The sequence below is a fragment of the Amaranthus tricolor genome, chromosome 11 (assembly GCF_026212465.1).
Source record: "Amaranthus tricolor cultivar Red isolate AtriRed21 chromosome 11, ASM2621246v1, whole genome shotgun sequence".
Lineage (NCBI taxonomy): Eukaryota > Viridiplantae > Streptophyta > Magnoliopsida > Caryophyllales > Amaranthaceae > Amaranthus > Amaranthus tricolor.
This window is the reverse complement of record NC_080057.1, coordinates 25,758,469-25,771,130: the sequence shown is the minus strand read 5'-3', so window position 1 is coordinate 25,771,130 and position 12,662 is coordinate 25,758,469. Positions and strand designations below refer to the sequence as shown.

Below are 12,662 nucleotides of genomic sequence, written 5' to 3'. Positions count from 1 at the left end.
CAGCGGAGGCATTCACAAGTTGGCAAAGGACTGACCTCATCTAATTCATCCCAAAGAACTTTGATTTTTGCATAAAAAACAGCTACATCATCATTATCTTGCTGTATAGTGGCTATTTCTTCTTGAATGGCAAAAAGTTGTGTTGAACTAGTATGTCCATATCGTTCTTCAAGATTTTGCCACATTTCTTAAGCAGTTTTGAAAAAGAAGACACTTTTGGCAATAATAGGACTTAAAGATTTGAGAATCCATCCTCTGATCATATCATTACATCGAATCCATGCTTGATATGTAGGAGCAGTGGGTGATGGTTTGTGGGAGGAGCCATCAACAAAACACATTTTATTTTTTGTAGAAAGACCAATAATCATAGAAGATTTCCAGGTGATGAAATTTTGCCCTTCAAATTTGTCAGAGACGAAGGATTGTGCAGTTGTGTCAGAGGGATGGATGTAAAAAACGGTGCTAGGATCAGTGGTAAGATCAAGGGTTCGAGAATTAAAATTGTTGGATGTGAAATCGTTGATAGTATCAGCAGACATAGTGAGGAAGAAAGGGGAAAAGCGGAAACAAAAAAAAATTAGGGTTGATGAAAAATCAAGGAAAAAACGAATGCGAAGGGAAACAAAATTGACATGCAAACAATCAAAAAGATGAAAGAGAAGATACTGGAATCAAAATCAAGCTGAAGAACATAAACAAGGTGAAGAATGAACAAGATTTATAAAAAAGAAAACCAAGAACATAAAAAACGAAAGAGAGAACTTCGAAGGGATTAAAACAGAAACTTTCCTGATGAAGAGGAATCAAAGCGAAAAGAAGAAATTACAGCAACATTGGTGAAATGGACAGAGATGATGGAAGCGGCAGTGGTGAAATAGGAGGTGGGAGAAGGAAACATCAAAGCAAGAAAGAAACTAGAGCGAAAATGAAGATCGTTCCGTCTGATACCATGTTAGAAAGGAAGAAAACCAAAGAGAGCTATATATTTCAATTGTAATCAAAGAAACCCAGTACCATACAACTGTGTCAAAAAACAATGAAAGGGGATATATGTAATACTTGACAAGAAAAACTAAGGGTAAAAACGGAAATTATGTAACATGTTCATTGATATAAGTAGTATTCTTAACATGGTGAGATATGTTTATATAAAGGGCTAAATTTGAAAATTAAGTAATTTAAATATGAAATTAGTTGTTTTAAATAATTTAACTGGACTATTTAATCCAATTTAAATTAATACTTCTTATCCCTAATTGATCTAAGCTTTCAATAGCAGTTTGATATTATTCCTAACATATATTTTTCAATCTAATAAGTTTGTGGTGTATCAACTTCATATAATTATTTCAAATATATTGAGTAATATTATACTATCATATTAATTTGAAATAAACTTTAAAATAATTCTAATTCAGTTAAAGAAATATATAGATATTAGAAGTTGTCATAAATTCATGATTTTATTAGATCTGCTTTATATTCGTCTCAGACACTACTCTAATTTTAGAATTTGAGTCTAATATATTTACAACCTATACGTATGAATATAAGTCTAATCAAATTTTAACTGCATCCAATCAATGAGCATACCTGATTATTATTAATGTGTATTTGAACCACAATCTCGAATCGAGGGTAATGATGATGATTCCTACCAATTGGCACTTCATCAACACATTGAGGTTGAACATAGAAGTACAAAAAATACAACACACACAATTTTTAAGTAGTTGTTCATAGTTGGGGTTGCTAAACTTCGCCACCCTTTTCATTTTTTCGCCACCCTTTTCATTTTTTCGCCACCCCCTCCAAATGAAATTACGAATTTGCCCCTGATTTTTTAAAAATTACAATTTTGCCACTCATTTCAAATTTTTTATTTATAATAATAATAATAATAATAATAATAATAATAAAAACAATAATAAAATTAAATAATAATAATTATTATTCAATAAAAAAAAAAAAAATTGAGTCGCCCAAAATTGGGCGACTGAACCATGGTCGAGTCGCCCAGATCTGGGCGACTCGACCATGGTTCAGTCGCCCAATTTTGGGCGACTCAATTTTTTTTTTATTTTTGGAAAATAATAATAATAATAATAATATCAATACTAATAATAATAATTTATAGATTAATGTGGTCTATTAGCTCAGTTGGTTAGAGCGTTGTACTATTAACGTGAAGGTCACAGGTTCGAGACTTGCACAAGCCATTATTTAATAATTATTAATTTTTTATCATATTTATAATAAAAAATTAATAATTATTAAATAATAGCTTGTTCAGGTCTCGAACCTGTGACCTTCACATTATTAGTACAACGCTCTAACCAACTGAGCTAATAGACCACATTAATCTATAAATTATTATTATTATTATTATTATTATTATTATTATTATTATTATTATTTTCCAAAAAGAAAAAAAAAAAAAAATTGAGTCGCACAAAATTGGGCGACTGGACCATGGTTCAGTCGCCCAATTTTAGGCGACTCCACATGGTCCAGTCGCCCAGATCTGGGCGACTCGACCATGGTTCAGTCGCCCAATTTTGGGCGACTCAACTTTTTTTTTTTTTTTTTTTGAATAATAATTATTATTATTTAATTTTATTATTGTTGTTTTTATTATTATTATTATTATTATTATTATTATTATTATTATTACTGTTATTATTATTATTTAATTTTATTATTGTTGTTATTATTATTATTATTATTATTATTATTATAAATAAGAAATTTGTAAGGAGTGACATTTTTGTAATTTTTTAAATTACAAGGGTAAATACGTAATTTTAGGGGGAGGGGGTGGCGAAAAAATGAAAAGGGGTGGCGAACTTGAAGGATTGGGTACAAAAAAACCTAAAAAAATATCAAATGGATGAGGGCTTATGCAAGAGGGTTTAGCTTGTTCTTCTCCTCTTCCTTTACCCAACAATCAATTACAGCCACCTCCCTGTTTTCTTTCTCATCCCCATTTCTCTTCTCTTCTCCCAATCCCAGATTCTTAGTCTCAAACAAAATCAGAATCTATTCATCATCTGATTCAGTTATGGGGCCTCAATCGGAATCTATTGATGGGTTAAATGATAATGGATTGGAGTGGTCAGCAACAAAAGTTAGAGATACTTTTGTCAAGTTTTTTCAAGGAAAAGATCATACCTTTTGGGAATCTAGCCCTGTTGTTCCTGTTAATGATCCCACTTTGCTTTTTGCTAATGCTGGTTAGTGACTTAGTGGTCTGGTCTTTCCTTGTTTTTTTTGTTAGTTTATAATGGTTTTTTTTAAATTTTTCTTACATAAATTATTATAAGAATTTTATTGCAATTGGGTTTCCTGTATTAAAATGGAAGGAATTGTATGAATACAGTCCTGAACCATTGAATACAGTGCAACGGACACATGTAATACGGTTACAGGAGTGATGCGGTTATCCTAACCCCAAAATCGACTTTTTTACACATTTACTATGTGGGTAATATCTGATAGGATATGATGCTGCCTTGTTTTTGCACTATGGTCATAATTGGATTCTAGTGTTCGAAAGTTGGGTTTTGATTTTGTTTGGTATTATGTCATATTTATGGAGTTCCGCTTATATGTCTTGTGATTTTTTGTTATTTTTTAATTTTTTTTTGAATTTTAATTGATCTGAATTTGGAAGCTTTGTTTGTAATATGCTTATGAAATGGGTTTTGTTTTTACATATTGAAATTATTTTAAGATTGCTATGTGGTTTTATGTTGCTGAAGTTAATAGCTTTAACTCTTGTAATTTCCATTGGTTGATCTTCATTTGGGTTGTGACATCTCTTGGTTAGATTATGCTATGAATGTGATGAATCCTCGAGGGACAGATTATGTTTCTGATAATGAGCATGTTACTTATAAGAAACTTCATGATTGACTGATTGAGCAGGTATGAATCAGTTTAAACCAATTTTCCTTGGGAATGTCGATCCTAACAATCCTTTGAGTGGATTGAAGCGTGCCTGCAACACCCAAAAGTGTATTCGAGCTGGTGGGAAGCACAATGATCTTGATGATGTTGGGAAAGATACTTACCATCATACATTCTTTGAAATGCTTGGAAATTGGTCTTTTGGAAATTATTTTAAGAAAGAGGCCATTGAATGGGCTTGGGAACTCTTGACTAAGGCAAGTGGATCATTTGACTTGCAGTCAGTCTAAATGTTTTTTATAATTTCTAATTTTCAACTTACTGAGGAAATGTTTTGGTCCATAATGGTTTTTCGAGATTAAAAATTCACCATTTCGTGGGTGTTTGTGTAGACTTTTGGGTATGGGTTTTGGAATTGATTTGCATTATTCTCTCGTTGACAGGTTTACAAGCTACCTGCTGATCGAATATATGCTACCTACTTTGGTGGTGACGAGAAAGTTGGACTTGCTGCTGATACGGAGGCCAAGGATATTTGGCTCAACTTCTTGCCTCCTGAGCGTGTATTACCTTTTGGTTGCAAGGTTTCTTTTCGCTCCTCTTTTTTCTTTCTTATTGAACATGACATTATAATGTGTCAAACATATATTTAGCTTTCAGAGTTATGATAGCAGTATAAAACATTTCATTAGTTAAGCTACTCCTTTGACTTGGTTCACAGTGTCATACCAGGATATATACACCTGGTGCTATTAAGATTTATGCTATTAATATATAGTCTAAGCCACTCTAAGGTTGACAACTTTTGTTTGTGGGAGTTCTTCATTATATACCTTTTATAATGCCTAGTATGTGCCTCATTATTACATATTACGCACATAGGGTATACCTTTTCAATACCCATTTTGTTTTTTTCCTCGAAAGATGTGCATGTCAGCGCACAAAGAAAAAAACAAATTAGAGGGAGTTTATGTATATGTTCATTTGTAATAATGCGCTTTCGGAATAGCGGAGTTATGAGAATTTTTACCTTAAAGTGATGTTACGTTTTGCATAGAGCTGAAGATGTTTCTAAATGAAAATTTTGTCACTAAAATTCGGAAGGAGGGAGTTTTGAGTTTAAAGCATTTTTTGTTGGAAAAATAACCCACATGTTATCCCACATCAAAGAATTATAGAGAGGTTGACCAACATATAAGCTTGATGGACTACTCTTAGTTTTACGATGAAATCTCATCGGCCTTGTGTACAGTCTCTTTTGTGCGGATCTTGTTGTGTACAAGTCCGATGACAAATTCATCATTTTTGTTCAACTGCTTACTAGATGCCTTGCATTTGAGATGGGTTATTTTGTTGATTATTATTGCATACTTATGCGGTTTAAATTTAATTTGTAGCTCATTGTTTTCTTGTAATAGGATAACTTTTGGGAGATGGGTGATACTGGTCCTTGTGGGCCTTGCACTGAGATTCATTTTGATAGGATTGGTAATCGTGATGCCGCATCACTTGTTAATAATGATGACCCTACTTGTATTGAGATTTGGAATCTTGTCTTTATTCAGGTATGCTTTTGTCGAATATATTGGGTTGAACTGGTGCATGTTTCCCTTCTAAGTAGTGGGAAAATGATTTTTTTTGGAGGGGGGGTGGGGGGGGGGGGGGGGGGGGGGGGGGGGGGGGAGGGGAGGGAATATATGCCTTAGCACACCGGAAATTATATTTGGTTTGCTCAATTTTCTAGTTTTTTGTTGCTGCTAATACATGATCTTTTTTCTTTTGCAGTTTAACCGGGAAAGTGATGGTTCTTTAAGAACCCTTCCTGCCAAACATGTTGATACAGGAATGGGTTTTGAAAGGTTGACATCTATTCTTCAGAATAAGATGAGTAATTATGATACAGATGTCTTCTTGCCCTTGTTTGATGCTATTCAAAAGGTAATCAGATGCCACAATTGCTTTTCTATTTTACTTTTTCTTTATATTAGGATTCTAAGATTTAAATTTGATGTACCACTCCTCTAGATGGATTCAATTTTTTTTGATTCCTGAAGTTTATCGGTTGAAATACTTTGATGATTCTTCTGCTCCGGTTTTCTTTGTATATCATGAAAAACTCCCGACTTAACGATAATGGGATAAAGTTGAGGTTATATTCTAGAATCTAGATCATTAAAGTTAAGGCTCTAAATTATGTTGTTAAATGTTCATGTAGGCAACTGGAGCTCGTCCTTACTCTGGAAAAGTTGGAGCTGAAGATGTAGACAATGTTGATATGGCCTATAGAGTTGTTGCTGATCATATAAGAACTCTCTCTTTTGCAATTGCTGATGGTGCTTGTCCCGGTATAGTTTGAATAAATAATGCTCATTGCTTTGTTATTATGAGTACCTCTCACATTGATATAGGTAATTTTTAACTTTTCTTTTAGCGCAGGTAACGAAGGTCGTGAATATGTTCTGAGGCGCATTCTTCGTCGAGCTGTTCGTTATGGAAGTGAAGTACTAAATGCCAAGGAAGGGTTTTTTAGTGGGTGAGTAATTATAATCCCGATCACTCTTTGCTCATTAATTTAATGATTTGTTTATGTATTATCTGTCTTGTGCTGATTACATATTAAATTGCATGGTTTTTGTAGATTGACACCCACCCTTGTGAATTTGATGGGTAATGTTTTCCCAGAGCTAAAGCAACACGAGAAACATATCAAAGATATTATTGCATCTGAGGAGATCAGTTTTGGGAAAACACTACTCAAGGCGAGGCATTTTGCTTTCGACAATTTCATGTGTTTGTGCCTATTGGCAAAGCTATGTGATGTGTGATGTCTATATATACTTGCCTTTGGATTGTTTATCTGTGGTTTCCTTTTTCTTTGAATGACTAAGGGATTTTTCTGTTCAACTTATTACTTCTATTTGATTCATACACATCAGGTGAGACTATACACATATTAGACACATTTTAGAAACATATTGGACCAAACAGTTGTTAGATGATTCGTTGATTTCCTTGTGAATTGTGAATTGCGAATAGAAAAAGTGAATTTTGGTCGGTTTTAGGCTATTTTTTGGTCATTTTGAGCGAATCGCTAATTCAAAACGCGAATTAGCCAGCAAATTGTGTAACATTGGTTAGACCAAAGAGCTTCAGATGATCAGATCAAATCAGAATGTAGCAAATTAGCTCCGATATCATTTTTCGGAACCAAGAGAAAAAATCCGAATTGTGTTTTAAAATCTTTGAACATATATTCAACAAGATGAATGGGTCACAACTCCTTGCTATTCTAGTAGGCCTACTTTTGTCAAGCCAGGCTAGCTGTGTTGTTTGGTTTTTATTGCTGTGGGAACTAAGTAAATAATATAGTGAACCACCTAGTGGTGGCATATTGAAGAACTTTTAAGAGACTTTTGAGGAATTAGGAAATTGCAAGATTAAATAGAACATATTAATTTCCTAATCAATTAGGTTTAATTGAATTCTTTTGTAAGTTGCGTGCACTTAAATTTGACAGTGCTTTGACTCACACATTCAATGTTTAATTTGTAAACAGGGAATCGAGAAATTTAAGAAGGCTGCTCAGGATGTTGAAGGGAAGACATTGAGTGGTCAGGTAGATTGCTTTCCTTTTGTAATTTGATCCGTACCGTTTGTGGTACTGAAACTTCTGAGTTTTGTTGGAAACTGAAACTCTTGCAGACTCTAATCAATGAGAATACAGCGAGTGTCTTGTATTCATGCTATTATTTAACACTTTCAGTGTCCTTTATGCCATGAGGTCATGGCTTACACCCTCAAAAGTTCATGTCTTTATCAATACCTTCCTAATTACAGCTAATTTGTTCATTGTAGGATGCTTTTGTATTGTGGGACACATATGGCTTCCCATTAGATTTGACTCAGGTATTCGATGTGACTTTAAAACTTAAAAACATATGTAAGCTTATCTTCTTGTATTCTTTGATTTCTGATCTTTGTGTGTGGATAGTTAATGGCAGAGGAAAGAGGTCTAACGGTTGATACAAAAGGATTCGCCGACGCTATGGAAGAGGCAAGGGAAAGATCTAGAAGTGCTCAGAACAAGGTATTTTGCAAATTCTAGCTAGAGCTATAACATCCACGAGGCCTTTTTTAATTGCTCTGAACAAGGTGTGGGTTAAATTTGGTCTTGGGCTTGGGCTTGTACACAACAAAACCCACATAAGAAGGGAGAATTGGTTGTACATAAGCCCGATAAGGTTCATCCTAAAACCAATTGGTAATAGGAGGCGTAGCCCATCAAGCTTATATGTTAGTCAAGCTTCCTCTATTTCTTCGATGTGGGATCAAATTGAGTTATTTTTTAACAGTGTGTTCAGTTGAGCGATAATTACGCTGCAATAATTATCATTCTTATCTCTAATTTTTGGATATATATTGGTAAATTTTTGCTTAATTTTGTAGCAAGTTGGCGGTGCAATTACAATGGATGCTAATGCTACAGCCCTGTTACACAATAAAAAAGTTCTTACCACTGACGAGTCCAGTAAGTATATCTGGAACCAGGTATGTGTACTTGTATTTATTTAAGTAGACGAGTAGATTTTATTTTAGCCAGAATGCTGGATTTTTATGTCTTGTCTTACTTGATATATTTCAGGATCACGATAGCATTATTAGAGCTATATATACCGGATCTGATTTCTTGGATACCGCGGAAGCGGGCCAGGAAATTGGTGTTGTTCTTGAGTCTACAAGTTTCTATGCTGAACAAGGTGGTCAGGTACTATAATCTTTACCGTTACTCTGCTTGTGAATTGGGCATTGAGTTTTTGGTCTTTACAGTTTGATGTCTGAATCATTTCAATCTTGCATTGCATGATCTTACACCGATTAATTATGTTGTTTGTTAACCCTCTTTCGTTTTTGAAAAAAAAAACTATGTGGCTGTAAACTTTGTTTTGGGTATAGTTAGAGACCTTTTGCTTTTCTGACAATGAAAGTACTTCGCCAAGGAACTAATATAGATCATCAAGAACCTTGAAGGTATGAATATGCGTCCTGTACTGCTTTTGATTACAATAGTAGTTTTCCTATTAGAAAGTTCAATCTGTTTGGGTACAATGACTTCTTATGCTATGTTATCTGAATTTTTTGTATACTTTTCAGTTTTAATTCTTATTATCCTTGCTATTTTCTGGTCTGATTGTTATTTTCAGTTTTAATTCATTCCGGTCATCGGGTCAATTTTTGGTGATATGTTTCGGGTTGGTTCAAAATTGGGTTGTGTCCACATTGATTTTAAATTATTATAAATTCATTTTGAAGTCGGGTTAAGTTGGTTCGGTTCTAAGGTCGGGTAAATAATTGGGTCTTCTGAACATTGAATCTAATGTTCAGGTTCTGAATGACTTTTATTGTTTCAGATATTTGACACTGGATCACTTGAAGGCTCAAATGGAACTTTCGAAGTTTGTAATGTCCAAGTCTTTGGTGGTTTTGTTCTACATATTGGTCGCTTTTCGAGTGGAACCGGCAGATTTTCTGTTGGTGACAAAGTCACTTGTAAGGTTGTGTTTTGCACTTTAATGTTTGAATTTTGATTAGGAAGTATATTCTCGACGCTTTTGTTTAATCTTTCTCATGTTTAATCTTTCTCACTTGTTTTAATTTTAGGTGGACTACAACCGGCGTCAACTTATTGCTCCCAACCACACTTGTACACACATGTTGAATTTCGCCCTCAGGGTAGGCACCAACCCAGGCAAAAGGTCAATTCTTTTTATATATCCGTGGCTTCGTATTGTTGCTGAATATTGTGTGGTTTTGGTTTACAGGAAGTTCTCGGAACTCATGTTGATCAAAAGGGATCCATTGTCCTTCCCGAGAAACTAAGATTTGATTTTTCTCATGGTATATATTTCAACCAAAGTTCTTAAATGTTTACCATTTCGCCGAATGTTTTTTTGACCGAAAGCAATTCTTTTCTCAGGCAAGCCTGTTCAAAGCGAAGAGTTGAGAAAAATCGAAAGTATTGTTAATGAACAAATCAAAGCTGAACTCAATGTATATTCAAAAGAGGCAACACTTGCTGATGCCAAACGTGTAAATGGTCTGAGGGCTGTGTTTGGGGAGGTAAGCTTCTAGGTTCTTCGGGTAGACGTTACATCATGCTCTTTCATTGTCGTTCACTAGTGAGAAATTTTTCGTTGCTTCAGATATATCCCGATCCCGTAAGAATAGTGTCAATCGGTAAAAAGGTGGAAGATCTTTTGGCATATCCAGACAAAGAAGAATGGTCGCAATACTCCGCTGAGCTTTGTGGAGGTTTGTGTCTCCTTGATTTTCCCAAGTGCTTATTTTCAAGTTTAGTTGCGTAAATTTGTACCGAGACTTGCTTTGTAAGCTTGCAGGAACCCATATAGCTAATACAAGAGAAGCTAAATTATTTGCTCTTCTATCTGAGGAGGGAATTGCCAAAGGTATTCGGCGAGTGACGGCTGTTACATCTGACTGCGCATTGGAGGCTGAGCAATTGGCATGCTCCCTCGAGCAAGAAGTGATCGATGCATCAAACATTAAAACAAGCTTGCTAGAAAAGGTTATTTGGGAATTTCATTCTTGCCTTCTTTCTTGGTTCTGTTTGTAACACTGGCCTTTAGGGTGTGAATCTATGTTACTCGGACTTTTCATTTTGTTTCACGTACCCATGTCCGATTCTTGATGCTCGGACATTGGTATGGTACTTAGACACTTCTTTTTAGGTGTAGAATTGAATATTTAGACGTATCTGACACTGGGAACATACTAGTATTCAACATCAGTACCCGAGGCCAAGTAACATAGGTGTGTAAGTGTTGTATCATACAACATGTATGTAGCTGTCATGTCATAGCCTCATGCTACACGGGACTCTACGTTAATACTTACTACTAACCTAAATATGTGTTCTTTCGGTTTAGAAAGTAGCTTCTCTAAGAAGCCGTGTTGACGCAGCACCAATCCCGGCAACCAAGAAACATGACATTAGGTTGAAGATTTCTTCGCTCCAGGTATTGTGTCTGTTTCCCTTGCTTATATATAGCTCATTAATACCCACCTAGGAAATCATTATGTATCTACTTGTTCGATAAAATCCACAGGATCAAGTGCGGAAGGCCCAGAAAAAATTGGCCGAAGAGAACCTGAAAAAAGCCGTAAATGCCGCCAATGAGAAGGCAGAGGCTGCTGTTTCCGAAGGAAAGACATTTTGCATCTGTCGTTTAGATGTTGGTTTAGATGCTGCTGCCGTCAGGGAAGCTGTACAAAAAGTGATACTGCAAAAGGTTTTTGTCGATGACTGTTTTTTTTTGCCGTTGCAGGGACCTATCATTCTGAGGATTATTCTCGAGCCGGGGGACTCTTTGGCCGCATCCTCCTTTATGGGTATGGGTTGCCGCATTCCTTCCCTCACCAAACTCTAACCATAGTATTTCTGTGGGCAGGATGTACTGGGTATAATGATGATGATGACTATTTTTTTTCGAACTTTTGTACTTCAAATGAGTGTTCTCTAAACTAAGCTTTTCTTCGTGATCAGAAAATATCGGTCATGGTTTTCAGCGTGGATGAAACTGCCAATAAGGCTATTGTTTATGCTGGAGTACCCGACAAGGGAAATATATGGAAAGGCTTAGAAGTGTCCGAGTGGTTGACAGTCGCTTTGGGCCCTCTTAAGGGAAGATGCGGTAAGGGAAAAGGCGGTCTCGCTCAAGGCCAGGTTAGCGTAAATTCTCTCGAAGACCATGTGCTTATTTTTCGCTCTTACTGAAATTTACGGAAATGTCTTGCACCCTTTAGGGTACCGATGCATCACACGTCGAGGAGGCCTTAAAATTGGCAATGGACTTCGCATCATTGAAACTTAACTGAACATTGTCGTCTGGTCTATTAGCTCACCAGACCTTGCGGCTGTGTTACGTCCTCGATTGTTAATTGCCATTGGAATGTAACTTTGCAAGCCTTTAACGAAATGGGTAACTTTGGCGACTAATTTGAAAAGGCGTGCTGCCGTTTTTTTGCTTCTTCATAGAATAGAAGTATAGAACCCAATTGTTATTTTATGTTTCAATACAAAAGTTTCTGTAATCTACTTACAGATTTGGAATGCTTAGTTAAGCTAATTCGGAATTCGGTCTTAAATTTAATTAATGAAACCGGTAGACGTTTGTTCTGCTGATAGAACCATTGCTTCACAAATTATTGATATGTAGTGTTGTATGTGTCTAGATTTGGGACACTAATTCATTACATTTAAAGTTTAACAATTTACATAATAATTTATAAACAATAACCCATTCCATTGCTTACAAAAAATTGTCCTAAAGTATTAAGATTAAAATATTTATTACATTTTTTGGTGTATTTTCTTATTTGGTACATTGATTACTTTTCATTATATCAGCTGATTTTGAACCATGGTGAGAGCAATTTGTAATTTGTAAATTAATTAATTCATTAACATTAAGGTTTTTCAACCAACTAATTTACTGAATCATTAGTATCTGATGGTTTGACAACTTTACTATCTATTTGTGTCGGAATATACTAAAATTACCCATAAGCTATTTTACCAAACATCTCCAAGTGAAATGTGCTTCACATATGGTTTAAGTAACCCTACTAATACAAGTTATGAGAATGATTTCTTGTTTACTGGCATCTTATTGAGAGACGATCTTTCATAAGTCATAAGAGTAGCTGCTAAGAAAGGAAAACAAACACGAAAA

General features: G+C 35.1%; 2 protein-coding genes across 3 annotated transcripts; one reads left to right on the top strand and one right to left on the bottom strand.

Moving 5' to 3' along the window:
• Positions 1–188: 188 nt before the first annotated feature.
• On the bottom strand, positions 189–542 carry LOC130826704 (uncharacterized). The gene has a single exon (XM_057692272.1). It carries the CDS (start codon positions 540–542, stop codon positions 189–191), a length of 354 nt encoding a protein of 117 aa, XP_057548255.1.
• A 2,325-nt stretch (positions 543–2,867) lies between these two features.
• On the top strand, positions 2,868–12,117 carry LOC130827732 (alanine--tRNA ligase-like). 2 transcript variants are annotated; one of them, XM_057693571.1, is made up of 23 exons: positions 2,868–3,236; positions 3,931–4,169; positions 4,356–4,496; positions 5,331–5,477; positions 5,698–5,850; positions 6,128–6,257; positions 6,349–6,445; positions 6,551–6,671; positions 7,469–7,528; positions 7,768–7,818; positions 7,904–7,999; positions 8,359–8,460; positions 8,555–8,677; positions 9,321–9,464; positions 9,571–9,642; positions 9,732–9,807; positions 9,887–10,029; positions 10,113–10,221; positions 10,308–10,495; positions 10,857–10,946; positions 11,037–11,219; positions 11,474–11,653; positions 11,734–12,117. In XM_057693571.1, exons 1-23 carry the CDS (start codon positions 2,894–2,896, stop codon positions 11,803–11,805), a joined length of 3,060 nt encoding a protein of 1,019 aa, XP_057549554.1. In that variant the 5' UTR covers positions 2,868–2,893; the 3' UTR covers positions 11,806–12,117. The 2 variants fall into 2 exon arrangements, with proteins under 2 accessions (XP_057549554.1, XP_057549555.1); XM_057693572.1 differs by lacking the exon at positions 11,734–12,117 and having other exon boundaries at positions 2,888–3,236; positions 11,037–11,319; positions 11,474–11,638.
• Positions 12,118–12,662: the final 545 nt, after the last annotated feature.

Bases quoted from the DNA above. Each gene is read 5' to 3' on its own strand.
- LOC130826704 (XM_057692272.1), bottom strand. From the start codon at position 542: ATGTCTGCTGATACTATCAACGATTTCACATCCAACAATTTTAATTCT.
- LOC130827732 (XM_057693571.1), top strand. From the start codon at position 2,894: ATGAGGGCTTATGCAAGAGGGTTTAGCTTGTTCTTCTCCTCTTCCTTT. The intron at 6,672-7,468 runs GCGAGGCATTTT...ATTTGTAAACAG, and splicing joins TTGGGAAAACACTACTCAAG to GGAATCGAGAAATTTAAGAA. The intron at 9,643-9,731 runs GTAGGCACCAAC...TTTGGTTTACAG, and splicing joins TGTTGAATTTCGCCCTCAGG to GAAGTTCTCGGAACTCATGT.